General features: G+C 44.3%; 1 protein-coding gene across 10 annotated transcripts in view; it reads left to right on the plus strand.

Moving 5' to 3' along the window:
• The first annotated feature begins 15,735 nt into the window (after window positions 1-15,735).
• DENND1A (DENN domain containing 1A) overlaps window positions 15,736-20,382 on the plus strand; it is a 513,599-nt gene continuing 508,952 nt past the window's right edge. For 4 of the 10 annotated variants that reach the window (XM_070518782.1, XM_044778816.2, XM_044778814.2 and 1 more), the window contains exon 1: window positions 15,739-15,964. In XM_070518782.1, the coding sequence (XP_070374883.1) occupies window positions 15,948-15,964 (17 nt within the window). In that variant the 5' untranslated portion in view covers window positions 15,739-15,947. Of the gene's footprint in view, window positions 15,965-20,382 lie in introns of all 10 variants that reach the window. The other 6 variants (XM_070518783.1, XM_070518781.1, XM_070518786.1 and 3 more) reach the window with 5 other exon arrangements.

Below are 20,382 nucleotides of genomic sequence, written 5' to 3' on the forward strand. Positions count from 1 at the left end.
CATTGTGTGGATATACCACATTTTGTTTATCCATTTGCTGATTAATGGACATTTGGGTTATTTCTATTTTTGGCTCTTATAAGTAATGCTGATAAGAACATTCATGTGCAAGTATTTTCTTAAATACTTGTCAATTATTCTGGTTATATACCTAAGAATCAAATTGCTGGGTCATATGGTAATTCTATGTTTACATATAGAGACTTTTAATAAATATTTGTGGAATGAACGAGCAAGTGACTGAATGAAAGAAAAAAGGAAAGAATGAATAAAAATTCTAGGTCTTTCCAATTCCCAGGGTCCCTCTATTCTATCACATTGCCTCCCTGAAGAAGGAAGGGGACTGAATGACCCTGGGTCTCCTGAGGTCTAATCTACCTCAGGACAGTGCCATGCCCTGACTGGCACATAGTAGGTAATCAGTAAAAAATTGAGATATATATAAGTAATGCCACAGTGGCCATTTTTGTTGATTTATTTTGTCTACATCATTGATTGTTAATGTCAGATTCTGAGAGGGGAAATGACTACGTCAAAGAACATGAACTTTTTAAAGGCTTTTGACAAATACACCAAATTGTTTTCCAAAGAGCCTGCAGATCTTTCATCACCAGTCTTGAGAATGTTTGGGCTCAATTTAGATCATTCTAACTAGCGGTTGACGGCCTCCTGTTTGAGTAAACGTTCTTCTGAAACTGTCTCTACCATCGTCTCTAGCTAGGTAAACAGTAGCTAGGATGATGATTATTGTTGCTTTGTTTCTCCCATCTCTGGGTCTCAGTTTCCGCACTTGTGTGATGCATTCTAGCCAGTGTGTGCTTCTTGGAGTTGATGGTCTTCTTTCTCTTGAACACTGGCCTAGGATACACCCCAGCCAGGTGGAATCTCTGTACTTAGAGGCCCTAGGAATGCATCCTGCTGGAGATGAGGCTAAATTAGTTCTTCCAAAGAAAATGCCCATTTGGAAAATGACTTCCCTTGTCTGTGCAGCCCTGGGCTTGCCTTTCTAGGGAGACGTGTCAGAATGCGTTATGCTTGGCGGCAAATGAAAGCCAAGTGGTTTTTGACTGCTATTAGTGATTATTTGTATGGGGCCGTAGGTGTACAATGCCCAGAGGAAACTGGGACAGAGGGCAACATTTCCATCCTCAAGGGCCATCCTGCCTTGGCTGATGGTGAGAATGGGTGCCCACTGGAACTGGGTGGACTCACACAAACCAGGACTGTCTGAATGACTGGGAAGAATGAATTGGGAGAAGGGAGCAAAGAAGGATTTCTCAAGTGCATTTATGTGCCCAGTGTTTTAACAGACATGATCTCATTAATCTGCTAAATAATCCTAGGGTTTAGGGATTTTTTCCTCCATTTTCAAAGGAGGGGATTGAAGTCTAGGCTGGGTGTTCTTTCTCCCACATTTTCTTAGTATTTCCCAACTGTGTGGAGGGTGATGATACCACTGCAGATATATTATTTGGATGTGTATTGCAGGAGACAGTAGAATGGGCAAGCAGAGGACTAGAAAGAAGTGGCTGGGATTTTTCTCATGGATTCTGTGCTCTTTGCATTAGAATCCTGCATGACTTGGGAGCTGGGCCCAGCACGTGGACTTTGGAACCAAGAAGACCTGGGTTCAAGATCTTCTCTAACCCAGGATCCTGGGATGAATCTCTTCTCTTTCTGATCCTGTTTTGTTATCTGTAAAATGGGGATAAGAATCACTTCTGACCTGGTGGTTCATGTGAGGATTAAATGAAACAATGTATGTACAGTGCCTTGTGCACAAAAAATGTCAACGATTGTTGATCTACCACCAGAAAGAGTTGAGGAGGGACAAGGGTTGGAGAGGTGTAATGGGTGATGTTATCCACAAGTCACTTAGTATCTTGGTGCCTCAGTTTCCTCATCTGTAAAAAGGGAATGATCAAGTGTCTTCCTCATGGGTGAGTGGGAGGATTAAAGGAGTTACTACAAGTAACACACTTAGAACAGTACCTGGTACAGGGTAAGCTCTCAATACATCCCTGCTCTTATTATTATCTTCTCCCTCTTGACTTTGGGTTGGATCAGGAGGCCCCACAAAATGAATCAGTCATTTGTAAGGGGGGTGGGGAAAGTAAAGGTCACAATGAGGAATGCTGGATCCCCTAGCAAGGAAGAGAGGATGCTCTGGCTCCTGGGCTGCAGTGTTTTCTGTTTTCCCTCTGGGCTCTGGGCACATGAGGGTCTGGTCTAATGACCAGCATCACCCATTCTTGAGGTCAGAGCTGTGTTAATAACCTAGTCTGCAAGGGTGGGGAGTGGGGCGTGAGCAAACTGTGAGTCATCATCATGGAAGAGCAGAAGAATCCTGAATTGGGGGTTTCCCTAGCTATGAAGGTGACCTAACCTCATCGAGATGCTGTGAGATTGAACTCTGGTTTTATATATATATATATATAGCCATTGTAGGTACATGTTAAATAGTATTATTTGTTGATTTATTAGTAACGTTCATACACAGGAGGGGAGGAGTAAGCACATATTAAGCCTTTGCACATGCTGTTCCCTGCATGGAATCCCCACCCCCACCCCTTGCTGTTTTCTTTTTCAATCAATAAATATGTATATATGTGTACTGCATGCTAGATACCCTGGTATTGACCTGGTCCTTGGCTCCTAGAGCTTATATCAGAGAGTAAGGTAGGTATCATCTACTTCCCAGGATCCATGCAAGCTTTCCCTCGGACAGAAGAGGAACCCAAAGACTTTCTTTGGTGTCTTGATGAAATCTGAAACCAAACACATAGGCTCATTGCCTCTTGCCACTCTTCAGCTAGATAACTTCTCCTCTTAATGAGATCATGTCTGTTAAATACTGGGCACATAAATGCACTTAACTTAACCAAAAAAAAAAAAAGTTGTCAGCTTAAAGTTTACTTTTTCTAGGAGATGCCATTGATGGCCCCTGCCAGAAGTCCGGTCCCCTGTTTCCTTAACATCCTGGAATTCTCCCTCATCCAACTCAGCATGCTTTGCAATTATTTGTCATGTAATTTAATATCACTCGCTTCGCTAGACTGTCAGCTCCATGAGAGAAGGGGCCTCTTTTTTCTCCTCCGTATCTCTCAGTAATAATTGCATAGCAATGAGTGAGCCTTCAACAGAAACTTATTGAATGAGGAAATGGACAGGAAAGAAAGCACTCTGAAGGCAATAATTTAAAATAAATGAACACACACATTGAAAATTTTGTCTTTCCTTTTTTCCTGAGGAAGATTCGCCCTGAGCTAACATCCGTGCCAATCTTCCTCTATTTTTTTTTAGTATGTGGGCTGTCAGCACAGCATGGCTGCTAACAGAGCCGTGGTAGGTCTGCACCCAGGAACCAAACCCTGGCCCGCTGAAGCAGAGTGCGTTGAACTTAACTGCTAGGCCACCAGGGCTGGCCCTGAAAACTTTATTTTTCTTCCTGCTTGAGTAGCAGAGATGAAAGAGTAGAGCTTTGACAAACCAGATTGAGCTCAGCCTTTTGGGGCCAAACCAAAACGACAGATAATTATTTTTTATTTTTCTCATCCTCTTGTTGCCGGAGGTGCTGAAGGCAGCTGAAATGTAGGCTTTGCTGGGTCTGCAAGGGAAGCCCCTCAGGGTCTCTCTGCTGGAGGCCCAGCCTCCGTCTGGGGTTTCATCCACTCTTTCATGTCTGGCTCCTCCCCCGTCCCCTTCCTCCTACTTGAAAATCCCTTTCTGTCTACCTTTCTTTTCTGGAAAGTGCCTCATCTCTCCCAGTAGGGCCCAGGGCCCTGTCTTCCCTCAGGGGCTGGAGACCTTGGCTGGACTTGCCAACAGACCCCAGCCCCACACTCCAGACCCCAGTATGGCCTTGATTTCTTTCTTCAGAACCCGTGCAGGCTGGGCTGGGTGGGATCCTGCGACAGTTCCCACCAAACTCCCAAGCTGACTGCAGACATTTGTGCTGTCAACAGAATTGCAGAAAATGCAATTCGTGTTGTTAATGAGCAGCTTGTTTGGGTAAACAAACCAGGTGAGGTGAAAAAAGTGATGCTCTCCAGTAGGAAACACAAGCGAGCATTAGCCAGATGGAGAGCCGCGCTTCTACACGCTTCCTTTTCGGTGTGCTCTCTGTGGCTGGAGCGCTGCATGGGAGCTAGGGCTCTCCGTACCTCCTGTCTGGCCTGGATTTCCTCCTGAGGGAGAAGAGCCACCTTGGACCCAGCATCACACTGAGCCTGGCACTCTGCCTCACATCCTGCTAGGCCTTCACCTGCTTAATCATTGGTCCTTATAGGACCATGCAAGGTGGGTGTTACGAAACCCATTTTACAGCTGGGAAAACTGAGGTTCTGTGATGAGGAGGAGGCTTGCCCAAAGTCAGGATAGGGGCTTTGAGCCCAGGTCAACCCTACTCTTCAAGTCTGTTGTCTCCCCACTATCCCGCAAGGTTCTCTTTGCCCTCATCCCTTCTCCCTGGCCCCTGTCAGTCTAATGGAGGCATCCATGACTGCCACTCACTACCTCCTCCCTCAGACTCTGAGGCTGAGTAAGTTTTAACTCCCACAGTGAGGTTTCCTGCCTGTCTGATCAGGATGGTATGACTTTCTGAAAGTTGTATGGGCAGATTTTGACCAGCTTCCCCATGACAGCAAAGAGTGAGTGCATGTGTGTGTGTATGTGTGTGCGTGAGTGTGTACATTCACCAATCCATTCCAGGAGGAACTGGCTTGTCCCCAGAAAATAAATAATTTAGGGGCATCCACAGTCCCCTCATCATGAACTGACTGCATTCTCTGTTTTGTTAGCCTCAGATCATTCAGGAAAACACACGCACACACACACACGGGGATGATTATATTTTACAAACATGAATGATGTGGGTAATTGCAGTGGCTAAATCTGTCCCCCATACAGACAGGGCCAGGAAGAGAAAGGTTCAGGTTGCAGCCTCAAGTCTACAAATGTTTCTGGCTCTCTCTCTACATTGTGCAAGAAAAAAACCCCACATTACATTCATATGTTATAATGCCATGAGTTATTTTTCCCTTAGCATTCAAGGGTAAAGAGTCCATTAAGCTGTCATCGGCCAGATTACCAGCAGGAGAAGTCGGGGCAGACAGTTTGGCTTTAGCTGCCCGGAGCACAGGTGCTCTGCCCCAGGATGAACACTCTGTGGTGTCCATGTGTGTGTTGCCCTAGAAGCAGAAATCAATTATTCCGACTGTTATTAGAGAGACGATCTGGTTGGGGAGGCTTGCTATGAATGTAGCCACTGTTCATTATGGAGCCCTTTGTACGTTTTATATCTTTTTTATTACCGAAAAGCTGAGGCTTGGGGAGTGAGGCACAGAACCGGAGCTTGGTACATGCTGGGGTTTGATCCATCAGCTCTCTGGCTCCAGACCCTGTGCACTTAATTATGAGGCCATCCTGCCTCTCCTGCAAATGTGGGTGGTTTATTCCATATACGTGGCCTATGTCATGGAAGCTTCCAGCTTTTGATGGGCTGTATGATACATGGCAGGCCTCATGGGTTATCATCTCATTTAATCTTCACCACCTCTCTATAGGATAAGCACTTCTCTGAGCTCAACATAACAGCAGAGGAGACTGACTCTTGGGAAATGAGAAGGGACTTGCCCAACGTTACCCAGCTCAAACGCGGCGGGGGTGTTTGAATGAAAGGAGTTTGTTTTCCACTCTGCTACATTGCCATCCAGCTAGGGACATGAGCCCGGAGGCAGAGGGGCTTCCACGGGCGGCTCCCTTTTCTGAATTCAGATTAGTTTTCACTGAGCAGCTCAGCTCCTTTCTTCATGTAGGTGGAAGCCTTTCCTTTGAATAAACCAATTATGTTCAAAAAGCAAAAAATAATGTATGCATATTAGCTAATGAGGATGCTGTTCAGGATATTTTTAGCCAAGCTGAGAGAGAGAGAACGAGAGAATGGAGCTTGGTAGAAATTGTTTTGGAAGAAGAGGCAGCTTGGGAATCAGACAGCCCTTTAGCAGGACTCTCAGCTTTTTTTTTTTTTTTAATTGAGTTATTGATAGGTTACAATCTTGTGAAATTTCAGTTGTACATTAATGTTTGTCAGTCATGTTGTAGGTGCACCACTTCACCCTTTGTGCCCACCCCCCACCCCACCTTTCCCCTGGTATCCACTAAACTGTTCTTGGTCCATAGTTTTAAATTCCTCATATGAGTGGAGTCATACACAGATTATCTTTCTCTTGCTGGCTTATTTCACTTAACATAATTCTCTCAAGGTCCATCCATGTTATTGCAAATGGAATGATTTTGTTCTGTTTTGCAGCTGAGTAGTATTCCATTGTATATATGTACCACATCTTCTTTATCCATTCGTCTGATGCTGGACACTTAGGTTGCTTCCACGTCTTGGCTATTGTAAACAGTGCTGCAATAAACATTGGGGTGCACAGGACTTTTGGGATTGCTGACTTCAGGCTCTTTGGATAAATACCCAGTAGTGGGATGGCTGGATTGTATGGTAGTTCTATTTTTAGTTTTTTGAGGAATCTCCATACTGTTTTCCATAGTGGCTGCACCAGTTTGCATTCCCACCAGCAGTGTATGAGTGTTCCTTTTTCTCCACAACCTCTCCAACATTTGTTGCTATTAGTTTTAGATATTTTTGTCATTCTAACGGGTGTAAGGTGATATCTTAGTGTAGTTTTGATTTGCATTTCCCTGATGATCAGCAATGATGAGCATCTTTTCATGTGCCTATTGGCCATCAGTATATCTTCTTTGGAGAAATGTCTGTTCATGTCTCCAGCCCATTTTTTGATTGGGTTGTTTGATGTTTTGTGATTGAGTTGCGAGAAGGACTCTCAGCTTTTACTGCTTTTGGCTGGGTGACTATGGGCAAATTACCTCCCCTCTCTGAAATATGTATCATGGTACGAACCTTTCAGGGGTGTTGTAAAGACGGAAGGTAATGTGAGTAAAGCAGTGGTCAGTGGTCACCAACTGTACCCACAATAATTATTCATTTCTCAAATGTTTATTATTGCTGGGTCCTCAGTGTTTATGGATATTATAATTTTATCCTCCTCCTCATCATCTCATGAATCAAGTACTAACAGTATCTCCACTTTCCAGATGAGGAAACCAAGTTAAGGCTAAGTATTTGTTCTAGCAAGGCAAGGATTCAACCCCAGGCAGGCTGTGCCCAACCACCACACGATCCTGCCTCTATTGTCCCTAAAGAGATTCGACTTTCACTACTGGAAGCAGAGCTCACGGCAGGTTGGGTCACTATGTTTAGGAGATAAAGTCTCCTTTGGGAACCTCAGTAAGCTACCTACTAATTAAAAACAACTCAGTCATTGAACCGGGTCAGAGGATCTCTTCCCCAATGTCATGGCCACCCTGACCGACCAGCAAAAACACTGCCCAGACCAAGAGGGCAGAGAACTGGGGTCTTAATCTCCACTCAGATGCTAAGTCAAGCCCGTCACTGTCACTCATTTTGTGTGCCTTTACTTGCGAAGTGGGAGATATACTAGGATTGAAACTTTAGAATTCAGTTAACTACATTTTCTAAATGCTTATGTGAAGTATTGGCTTAGGACAAGGAGTAGTTGAAATAAGTAGGAAAAAATAATATATTATATATATTATTAATATATATAAATGCACATGGGAAAAGGGTATAAAATAAAGGAGAACTAGCAGAGAGTCCAAGAGTCCAACGGGGCAGAGTCCTGCAAACCCCTCAGTGAGTGCAAACTCACTGCCCAATGAGTAGAGGCACATGGGGACCGTCTTCAACATGGAATTGAAGAATGGGGTCTCTGGAGTTTCGGCCTGAGTCTTGCCTAAAAGTCTGGGCCAATCAGGTGGAAATGGGAGCAGCCCCAGGGCAGGGAGTCCTAGAAGTCTAGCAGAAGTATGGTTTGAGAAGAGCCAAGGTGAGGGCTGAGAAGACCATGAATGTATCAAATCCTAGAGGTGAGGAGAGGAGGCATGGGGAAGAACAAATTGCAAAGTAGTGAGCTTGAGAGCCCAGAGATCTGAGGACCAGGGGCAAGGCAAGGAGCTCAGAAGCATGTTCAAGAACACAGATGTCCTTTTACAGGGTGTCCAGCTTGAGACATCAGGAATAAGCAAGGTGGTAGAAGGGACCACGCCAGGCCAGACTCTGTACCGTGTCTAATCCACAGACCCTCTTATTTATAGCTTTATCCCCAGCACGAAGCATGAGGAACCAAACACACAGTAAGCCCACTGGAAGTGTTTGCTGAGCTCTACACTGCAGGGCTGGGGAGAGAAATGAGCCTCAGCTGCAAGCAAGAAAGAGTTCTAAGCACAGGACCTGGCACATAGGAGGGATTTGGTACATGAGTGAATGGATGTTGATGACACCTACCTTGGGTCTCCAAGTACCAAGAATGCTCAGCCAAATGCACTGACTGCCTCAGGAAGCCAACAGACAGAATGCAGGATCCAGAGCTGGAGGCGCGTGAAACTTGGAAGAGGAGCAGGTGGCCTGCTGAGGCCCTGTAGGCACTAATGGGAATTCAGTTCATATTGGCATCTGGGTAAGGCTTAAATCAGTGGTTCCCTACCTGGTTGTGGATGTGCATCACTTGTGGAACTTGTTAAAACACAGAGTCTCTGAGTGTGCTTCTGAATCAGAATTTCTGGGATCAGAACCATGGACTCCATATTACGAACAAGCATCCCAAGTGATGTTGACACACATAGCATATTATGGAAAGCAAGGCCTTAAATCATCAATTCTCTCTGGCCTATCTTAGAATTTGGCTCTTATTGGTTGTTTGTTGTTAAGAGGACAACTATACAACAGTTCACACGGAGCCATTTCCAAATGCAAAGATAATGCGTATACTTCACATTATTAACACATTGAATCCCACAATGGCCCTGTGAGAAAGGTACTGTCATCCTCATCTTACAAATGTTTGTTAGAGAGTTTGAGAGAGGTTAACAATTTGCCCAAGGTCACATGCACAGTCAGGCAGTTTGCTCCAGAGCCCATGGTCTTAACTTCTACAAGAAAAGATGAAAGTACATCATTTTACATCATGTATAGGCAGGACAGGACTGCAAAAGAATTACAGAATTTATTAAGAATTAAAGAATTCTTATTTTTCATTTTTTGACAATAGGAAGTTATCACTGAGAAAAATAATATTTGATGAATTAATGAATAAATCAGTGAAGGAAAATCATTGCAAAATAAAATATTTTATCTTGGGGAACTAACAAATAAGCCCACAATTAGGAGGTAGGGCATCTGGGCTGAGTCCTGGCTCCATCACTTTCTGGCTGTTTGATCTCAGGTAAGTCACCTAAGCCTGCTGTGTATCAGCATCTTCACTTTTAAAGCAAGGACAACAGCTCTCTCTGATTATTGAGCAGCTGGAAAAATATAAGCCATTAAGTATTTGCAAGGTAGTACTATTAACGATAATAAAATAGTGAACCATATAATCAGAGAGCAGGTGAGCATCCTGGCAGGGGTTACTAACCACATAAGAGGAAGGGCTCAAGCACTTTTGGCCCTCGAATGAAGGTAAAGACCTTTACCTTATACCATATAGAAAAGTTAACTCAAAATGGATCAAAGACGTAGATGTAAGAACTAAAACTATAAAACTCTTAGAAGAAAACAAAGGGGAAAAGCTTTACGACATTGGATTTGGCAATGATTTCTTGGATATGACACCAAAGGCACAGGGTAACAAAAGATAAAATAGATAATTGGATTACATCAAAATTTAAAACTTTTCTGCATCAAAGGACATGTCAATAGAGTGAAAGGCAACCCACAGAATGAAAGAATATATTTGCAAATCATATATCTGATAGAAGATTAATATCCAGAAAATGTAAATAGCCCCTACAACTCAACAATAACAGGAAAACAAGTAACCTAATTAAAAAATGAGTAAAGGACTTAAATACATATTTCTCCAAAGAAGATATACAAATGGGCAATAAGCACACGAAAAGACGCTCAGCATCACTAATCATTAGGGAAATGCAAATCAAAACCTCAATGGTACCACTCACATTCATTAGGATGGCTACTATGAAAAAAAAAAAAAAACAACCCAGAAAATAACAAGTGTTGGTGAGGATATGGAGAAATTGGAATCCTTGTGCCCTGCTGGTGGGAATGTAAAATGGTGCAGCCGCTGTGGAAAACAGTATGGCAGTTCCTCAAAAAAATTGAAAATAGAATTACCAGATGATCTAGCAATTCCATTTCTGGGTATATACTCCAAAAAAACTGAAGGAAGGGACTCAAACAGATGTCTGTACACCTATGTTCCTAGCAGCATTATTCACAATAGCCAAAAGGTGGAAGCAACCCAAGCGTCCATCAACAGATGAATAAATAAACAAAAGTGGTATATACACACAGTGGAAAGGAAGGAGGTTCTGACATATGCTTCAACATGAATGAACCTTAAAGACATTATGTTATGTGAAATAAACCAATTGCAAAAGGACAAATACTGTATGATTCCATTTATATGAGGTTCGTGGAGTAGTCAGTTCATAGAGAGGGAAAGCAGAATGGTGGTTGCCAGGGGTTGGAGGAGGGAGGAATGAGGAGTTATTGTTTAATGGATAGAAGTTTAGTTTAGGAAGATTTTGAAAAAAGTTCTGGTGATGCATGGTGGCGATAGCTGCATTACAATGTAAATATACTTAATGCCACTGAATGATACACTTAAAAATGGTTAAAGTGGTAAATTTTACATTACGTATATTTTACCATGAGAAAATCAGGAAAATATAAAAAATAGAAGATAAAGATGTACTAATTCAATATACTAAGCTGAAGTTTAAGAAAGAAAGAATTTCCCAAATCTTCTTCCGTGGCTTATTATTCCTAGGAGATTTGCCTCAAAATGAGGGTTTTGAGGTCATTTATTTATTTATCCAATATTTATTGGTCTCTGCCTGCAGCCTCTGTATTAAATGTTGAAGGCTAGGTCCAGACAAACCTGATGTGGTTCCTGTCTTTATCAATCTGACAATTTAGCAGAATAATATTCTTATTTATTGAATACCAAATATATAGCAGGAAACTTCCATTCTTTATTTCATTTCATCTTCATGAGGTGGATATTTTCATCACCTTATTAAAGATGGGGAAACTAAGGCTCAGAGAGCTTAAGTAACTTTCTCCAAGTTGACTCAACTAGCAACTTGGGTCTGCCTGATTCCAGAATCCATTTGCTTAACTGCTGGTTTATACCACCTGCATTCTTTTTTTTTTTTTGAGGAAGATTAGCCCTGAGCTAACTGCTGCCAATCCTCCTTTTTTTTGTTTTTTGTTTTTTTGCTGAGGAAGACTGTCCCTGAGCTAACATCCATGTCCATCTTCCTCTACTTGATATGTGGAATGCCTACCGCAGCATGGCTTTGGCCAAGTGGTGCCATGTCCGCACCTGGGATCCAAACCAGCAAACCCTGGGCTGCCAAGAAGCAGAATGTGCAAACTTAACTGCTGTGCCACCAGGCCGGCCCCTCACCTGCATTCTTCTTTTAGGAGATCCACAATGCACATTGCTACATGAAAGTCCATGAGAAGTTCGGTAGAGAACCCTATTTAACTTGGTATAATTCTGCATATATCAAACATACTTCATTACATAACCTCTCCTTTCTTGGGTGATGGGAGCAGCACTCTTAAAAGTGAGCTGTGGACTCTTTCTGCAGAATATACCTACAACATCCAAGAGAATTAAAAACGTCTGGCTACACACAATCTTGTACACAAATGTTCATAGTAGCATTCTTCATAATAGCCCAAAGTGGAAACAACCCAAATGCCCATCAGGAACAAAATGTGGATAATTTAAATACAGTCTATCCATACAATAGAATATTATTTGGCAATAAACAACAATAAAGTACTGCTAGGTGGTACAACATGGAAGAACTTTGAAAACATTATGCTAAGTGAACAAAGCCAGACAGAAAGGCCACATTATTATAGGATTCCACTTGTACGAAATATCCAGAATAGCTAACAGAGACAGAAAGTGGATTTGTGGTTGCCAGGGGCTGGGGGGAGGACAGGAAATGTGAGTGACTGCTAATGCATGCGAGGTTTCTTTTTGGGATCATGAAGTGTTCTGGAATTAGATAGTGGCAATAATTGAATAACTTTGGGACTATACTAACCACCACTGAATTGTACACATTAAAATGGTGAATTTTATGGCATGTAAATTGTATCTCAAGCAAAAAAAAAGAATACAACCACAGCTAAGCGTACTAGGAAGGACAGACCACTGGCCCATTGGTCGTGCAGCTTCATACTATGTCATTAGTGGAGTATTAGAGCTCCTTGGGGTTGCTGTCCTTCCCTCAATAGACACAACCCCCTAAATCCTAAGTAGAAGAACCCAACAGGTCCAGAGGAGTGAGGGCAAGCTTGGAAACTGAGCAGCATCAAAGTGTCTGCGCGGGTGGTATCACACGCATTGTTGGACTTTCATCTGCTAGGGTTGCTTAGTTAGCCTATTTTGACAACAGTCGAGAGGGCAAAGTTCCTAAACTTCTCATCACCGGAAGGGTTCAGTTCCATCAACTGATTATGCCATGTAGTTGGCAGGGAGGTCTCCTTTCATTTGAATGACATCGGAATCACCTGGATTTAAAGGAAGTATAAAACAATAAACCACTGAGTTATAGAATTTTATAAGGTCGCATAGTCAAGCGTGGCTTGATTGAGACTGCTGGCTGTCTCGCAATACCTGTCCTCCCCTTCTTCCCTGGAAATGACCACCCCCGACCCCCGCCTTCAGTGGTGCACACGATTGTCTGAAATAAAGGCTATATTTCCTAGTGAGATGTGGTTGTATAACCAAGTTCTGGCCAATGGAAAGTAAATGAAAGCAGTGTGAGCAACTCCATGGGAGTGTACTTAAAAATTAGGGGTTGGAGTGGGGCATGACCTTCTTCCTTCCTGGTGGCTGGCTTGTAGATTAGACAGCCAGAGTTCAATCAGCCATCCTAGACTATGAGGTGGAAGCTGAATTTGGAGAATAGGGGAGCAATAAGATTGAATTCTGGGTCACCAACCTCAAAGTGGCCACAGTCTGACAGGTACAGAAGACAGGTTTATAAGCTAATGCAGAATAAACACCACCACAAGGCCAAATCAGCTGCCCTTTCCTGTTCCTATGCCTTCAAATCTTAGAGTATGCTTTATGGAATTGTCATAATAGCTCTTGAATGTTCATCTCCAAAACTTATGTGAAAAAGAGAGAAATTTCTATTTTTTTCAGCCACTGTTATTGCAATCTTCTATTATTTACAGTCGAACCGAATTCTAACTGATTCAGAATGTAAACTATTACATTCTGGGTTGGGAACTCAGGTCTCCTGAATCCAAGTACAGGACTATTTACTATGAAGATTATTACTATTAATAACAGAGCCAAACTGTACTGAGTGTCTGGTATATAATAGTTGCTGATAATTTTGGGTGCTTACTATATGCTAGTCACTGTTTGAGCACTTTATACGTGTCATTAACTCACTTAATTCTCATGTAAACTCAGTAAGATAGATCTAGTATCATAATTTCATTTTATAGACAGAGAACCTGAGGTGCAGAGAGAGTGAATAACTTACCCAACGGCACATATTTAGTAAGAGGTAGAGCTGAGAATTGAACCCAGGCAGCCTGGTTCCAGAGCCTGCATCCTTAGCTCCAACATCACACCCTCTTATGATGTAGCTCCTGCTTATCCTTTATAACCATTTTACCAAGGAGGAAACTGAGGCAGAAGGTTGTCTAATCATTTGCTTAAAATCTCGCTGCTAGTCAGTGGTGCAGCTAGCACTTGAAGCCAGACTCCTAACTCCCAATTCAGTGCTCTCTCCCCAGACCACCATGCAGTCTCAGAGGCCACCTGAACAGATACATAACCTCCTACTCCTACCTCCAGTCTCCCCTTGCAACACACATCCACACACACATACCCCACCCAGCAGGCACCCAGACATTTTTGTGGACAGGATGGCTACAACCTTCTTTGAAAAGCAGCCAGCTTTGCCTCCACCAAATAACTTTGTTTTATTTATAGTCTCCTGCTCAGAGCTTTTGAACTCGCTGCTCATTCCTAGGAAGATCTTGATAACAACCCTTCCTTGGAGAGGGTTCATAGGAAACAAGGTGAATAAACACCACAGAGGCCCTGCCTGTTTAGCAGAGCTTTACTCCTGGGGGTGTTTATAAGTTGGTGTTGGTGTCTGAGTGCAAAAGACTTTGAATTCAAAATGGCAGTTTGGACGTTTTCATTTTTTTGTTTTAATTCAAAAAAGTTCACCCCTTGCCTTCAACAACCTTAAGAGCATAGGCAAAAGAGAGAAATGATCTTTATCCAGAACGTAACTCCAAAAGAAGGAGTTCTTGCTTTCTTTGCTCCCTGATGGGCTGGGGCCTAGGACTAGTTACTGCAGAGACTGTGGAGTGGGGAGACACATGAATTCAGACAATCCTGAATTTACAAGAGCTAAAATGGCAGAAGGGATGAACGACATTTCACAACAGAAAATTGTAAAACAAAACAAAAACGAAAAAGAAAAGAAAGAAAAAAGAGAAGCCTCATTTCAAAAGCAAACCATGAACCAACAGTGCCTTCCGACTCGTGGCCGAAGGTGCCATCCTAAAGCATAACTGTGTCACGTGTATCTGGAATTATTCAGCCTGGATGCTAACCTCCACTCCATGAGTTGCTATTTATGCAACTACGAGTACATGCCTCATTTTCCTCTTTGCGAAATGGGGGGATAAACTCCCAAGATTATTGTGAGGATTGGCGCTAACCATCTAGGGGAAACACAGGGCCTGGTTCAGAGAGGACATTCGCTAATGGTGGCCATCATGAGTGCTTCCTTTGGGACTCCTCCAGGCCTACAGGGGATGATATTGGGGTGTTCATGAAAGTGAGCTCCAAGAGGGAGCAAAGGTAAGTAGTAGGTTAGTGATCTTGACTCTCAAATATCTTCATTTGCGTTGAGTTAATCTCTATCGGGGAACGTTACCGTGACATGAGCTTTCCGTATTGGAGCTCCCAAAATGGCTGATAAAGGGAGGTAGAGGTCCTCAACTGTGGGGCAGAGCAGAGCCACTAAATGGGTCCTATGAAGCCCCCAGGTGGCTTTCCTTTGGGTATGTCAGATCTCCTTAAAGGTCTAAGGGGAAAGAAAGGGGCCTCCATCAAGGACCATGTTGGGGAAGCGGATGATGTGATAGAGAAGAGGGTCTGCGGCTCCCTTAAGGAACTTACTGAAAGGTATGGGATTTTCAAAGGGAAAATTTGTGCTTCCATGGAGGTCTGAGAAGGAGACATTATCTCCAGGCCAGAGGTACTGGGTGGGAAGACTCCATAGATGAGGAATGGGTGAAGGTTTCTTCAGGCGAGCTCAGGGGGTCTCTATGGTACGTGGGTCTTTACTGAGGGGTTGTGAGTGGAAGTTTCTAACGAGAACTGTGCGGTACAGGTCTCCAACGCGCTGCACCCGGAAGACACAACGCACGGCGCTCTGGGAGTCGAACGAGCGGACGCGCGGTTCCCGCCCCCCCACCGCCCTCAGGCGGCCCAGCCTCCCGCCAGCAGACTACACTTCCCGGCAGGCCCCGCGGGCGGCGGCGGCGCGGGCGGGAGGGGGCGGCGGTGTGAGAGGCGGCGGGGGCGGACGCGCGCCGGGCACGCGCGCCGGCGACCATGGCGTTCGCCGGGCTGAAGCGAGTACATTAACCCCGGGAGGCGGCGGCGGCGAGGGAGCGAGCCTCGAGCGGGCGGGCCCAGCCTGAGGGAAGGGAGGAAGGGGCGGGGAGAGCGCCGGAGGGAGGCCGGTCGGCCGCGGGCGGGCGGGCAGCGCAGCGCCGAGCGGGGCCCGCGGGCCCATGAGGAGGCCCGGGGACCATGGGCTCCAGGATCAAGTGAGTGCGGCCGGGCCGGGCGGAGCCGGGCCGGGCGCGGGGCGGCGAGGCCGGGCTAGGGCTGCAGGCCGCGGGCCGCGCGGGGGACTTGTTGCCGGGACCCCAGGGGCGCCCCGCGTGCTGGCGTCACCCGGGGAGGGGGACGGTTGCCATGGCGATCCAGGGAGGCGCGGGCGCGAGGTGGAAGGGCGCCGGTGGTCAGGTGTCCCCTCCTCACCTGAGAGCGGCAGCAGCTGAGATTACAAGGTGGCCCTCTCCCCCAGGTTACAGAGAGCCTCTGAAAATGGTCATACAACTGTGGGGGGAGGGCGAGAAATCTCCGGAAGCAACTCCCCAAATGGGTGTGTTTGGGGCGCCCCTGAGAGTTGGCCAGGTCCTGAGAGGTTGCAGTCTGGCTGCTTAAGGCCTGCGGCCCCCACAAAAGTCGCGTGAGGTTCTCAAAGGGAGGGGCCGTTCCTGGACTTAAGGTCTGGACGGCCTGGGTAGGAAGGCCCTTTTCTCTTTCCTCCTCTTTCCTCGTCTTATCTGTGAAAGTCTCCGCACAGCAAGGGCCAAAGGCTATGAATGCAGATACCTCTGTGCTGTAACTGAACACCTGATCTTGATGATTGTTGGAAAGGCTTTGTAATTCAATCTGGCAAATTCCCTCGCTCATTCATTCGCTTGGAGTCCCCGGTGGGGGTTAGTTTTCCGGGGAAATTGTTGATACATCTAACTTCAGAACACATTGAAACATTGTTGCCCTACTTCTAGATCTAGAAGTTGACTTTGGAAAGTGCAACTTTTATGCAGTCCAATTTGGGTGTGTTGCTTTGTACTCTATCTCCCCTCCCAGCTAGGTCCTCTTTTGGCCTCTCCCTTCCTCAGCTCCAGAACATGAGATGCTTTATCTCTAATCACTAACAAATGTTCACTTTTCCTCTATGAGTAATAGAATTGTTTAAGGGCACTTAAAGTTGACAGCATAGGCTTTTCCATAAAACAGCTTTCCTAGGACACTTTAAACCTGCTTACAAGAAAGTCTGTGGAATGTGTTTATATCAGCATTTTGAGAATTATACTAGGGAAGTTTGAAAGAGGAAGGGCCTTATGGATGAAATCTAATAATTATTCACATGTTGCATCTCATGTCTAGTCCATGTCCGTGCAGTGTGATCTTTGCCCAGCCTTGTAGTTCCCTGACTGGCTTAGGCTTGTGTTCACAAAATGTGTCTAATATGTGCTCAGGAGCCCTGTCTGCTAAAGGAAACTAGAAAAGTTTGCTTATGATAATGAAAATGGAAGAGTTGGATGAGCACACTGTTAGTTCTTTATTTTTGCGGAAATGAGGGGAAAAAGTTAGAAGCATGCTCCAAGTAAGAGCTTAAGAGGCTTGGACAGTAAAAAGACGAAGCATTGGGATTAAAGAGGCACTCCAAGTTTAGCTCCTGCTTCCAAGTAAGAGTTGTAAACTTGGATTTCAATGGCACTTAGAAACACTTTCCAGAAGCCACCTTAGAGTCGCAGAGTATGCTTGTGAGGATGCTTACCCTTCTCGTTACCGAGAAGTTCAGAAACTTGCCTGATAGGAGGCAGTCAGTGTCAGCACCAGCATGAAATTCCAACAAGTAGAAGTTCAGATGACTAGGCAACAGGTCTCTGTCTTGCTCTTGAAGATTGCAGGTTGACAAATACATTTCTCAAGTGTGCTTTGTGGATGCCATCACCCTAATATCTGAGCACTTGGGCAAGAGAACTTTAGTAACAATAAATTGTATTAAGCGTGAAATTAGTGTAAAGAATAGCCTTCAATAGCCTTCTAGATCTTGAAACTAGACTGTGATAAAAACTTAGGCTTGGGAAATGTTAGCTTTACTTGTGGTGAAGCTAAAAGAGAACATGAAGAGAGAAGTTAGGAAAAGTAGTTGTGATTTATGGTGTCTGTTGACTATGCCACTTCTGCCTGTGCTGGGAATGGGGGTCAACAGGTGGCGAGGAAACCATCCACTTAAGTGCTGCCCTGGTTGTTGGAGGAAACAGAACTTTCGTTACTACTGACTGTTTCATCTTGATAGGAAAGTACAGACTTAGCTCAAGGTGTTCACCTGGCTGAGGTGAAATCTAAGTATGCAGGCTCCATTGTGTCGAACAGTCTGGGGATGTGGGCAGAGGGCTCTCTGGGGCCCGTCTGAGCAGGACAGCTCTATGGTTGTGGGTGTTTTTTTCTTGCTTATCTCTGATGCTATGCGGCCCAGTCATGCTGATGATATGGAATCAGATCTGGGCTCAGATTCTAGCTCTTTTGTCTACTGACTATGAAACTTTGCACAAGGTGCATTTTTCACCTTCAGTTTCCCTGAGGGTAAAATGGGGAAGACTGTATGTTGCAGGGTCGCTGAGAGCAATAAATGACGTATCAACGTGACTGCCGGGCCCATATTAAAAACAGTAATTGTTCCTTTTCGTTTATACCTTGTCTATCAAAAGACTAAGAAAACAGTTATATTTTATATTAGAAATGTTAGAGAACTGTATGTTCAGGTAATGGAGAAAAAAGTTTTGATGATCAAGGAATTAGGCTCCTAATGTACAGAGCAGGACTTAATATTCTCTCATTAAAAAATAAAAGTTGATTGAAAACAATACTCTAATTGTGAAGCTGGTGTCTGTTGTATGATCATTAGTAAAGCAGGTGAGTTGCTAGGCACAGGTGTTGAGATGTAGTGCTTGATCAGACTTTTCAGACTCAGGCTGGTTGAACAAGTCTCTGTCAGGCACCATGGTAGTGCTTTATGGGAACCATTTCATCAAATCCTCACAACTGTCCAATGATGTCGGTACTATTAACTACATTTTTCAAATAAGAGCATGGGAATTTATAGGCCTGAGATCAGATGCCAACCCCAGGAAACCTGCCCTGATTCCACCCCAACCCCCACCACTCCCTATCCTAGGCCAGGTGCCCCTCCCTTATCTATGCATCCCCTCCCCAGCCTAGGCCAGGTGTTCCTGCCTCCTGTGTGCCCCTCCCCTCCCAGCCTAGCTAGGTGTCCCTCCCTCCTCTGTGCACCTCCTCCCCAGCTTAGGCCAGGTGTCCGTCCCAGATCTATGCATCCCCTCCCCAGCTTAGGCCAGGTGACCCTCATTTGTGTTTCTGTGGCCCCTTGTGTTTATCACTGTCATAGAACTAAACCCAGTTCCTTGACTATGTCCTGTACTAAGCACAACATATACTTGAGAGCAGGGACTGTCTTGTTTGTCTTTGAGTTCCCTGTGTCAAACCTGGTACCTGACACATGTGGTTGTTGAGGGAGAGTTTATGGGATGCATTTAAGAAATATGTTAGGATTTGAATTAAGATTCTACCTAAGGCTGTGAGTTGAGTGTACATAGAGTTAAAAAGAACAATTTGCTACTTGAACTCTTGAGGAGGAAGAGTTTTTATGTTTTATAAGTTTTAAAGCCAAATTGCCCTAGTCTAGGCAGACAGTTTCTTATTTTTTCTAGTGTTTAGTTCTTGTTCATTTTAATAACAGAACGTTGACTTGCCTCAAACCAAACATGTACTTGACAAGAGGAAAGAAGAGGTCACCAGTATGCAGGTAGCACCCTGGAAAGCTGCTAAACCTTAAACCTGGGCAGACATCTATTTATTTAGAGGGATGAAAGTAGCAGTGGTAACTGGCAATCTTTGACAGGTATGTTTAAATCTTATTTAGTGTTTGAGGGATCCCAGTGGACTGGAGTGTGGTTAATATGAAACAATTTAACTGATAATGCAGACACACAGCAGGAAACTGTGGCAGTTTAATATTGCTTGTGGTGACATCCTAGAAATTGTTTCCAGGCACTAAGGGCAGGAAGTGGATTGTAAGTAATCGAAGGAAGTATTCTAAGTGAGTTTGAAGAAACCTGACATTTATGGACTCAGAGGAAAGCATACTCAAAGATTTGAAGGCAGAGGAACAGGACGGGGCAACTGATATGGCCTTATGGTGGTGTTTATCTGCGTTGGCCTGTATACCTGTCTTCTGTCTCTGTCAGACTGTTACCTCTTTGAGGTTGGTGACCAAGAAATTTATCCATTTATTCATTTACTCACCTACTGTAAAACTAAGAAGAGCGTCAAGCACATATTAAATACTCAATACATAGTGGTCATTATTGTTATCACATTGAGTACTGGTACTATATTATGTGCCTAGTAGTGTGTTAAGTACTAGGGACACTAAAATGAAAAGAGTTTTCTTCCCTAAAGGCTTTCCAGAGTAGTAGTGATTCAGAAATGTAAAACAAAGCCAACTCTCTCCAGGCTCCCTCCCCACCAAAAAACTGGAGTATAATACAGTAAGAGGCTTGCTATGATGGAGATGCAACCAGTGATGAATAGGGGAATAAGTGAAGAAGAGACTGTCCTCCGAGGAGGGGTTAAGGAAAGA

This window comes from Equus asinus, chromosome 10, assembly GCF_041296235.1.
Source record: "Equus asinus isolate D_3611 breed Donkey chromosome 10, EquAss-T2T_v2, whole genome shotgun sequence".
NCBI classification, from domain to species: Eukaryota; Metazoa; Chordata; class Mammalia; order Perissodactyla; family Equidae; genus Equus; species Equus asinus.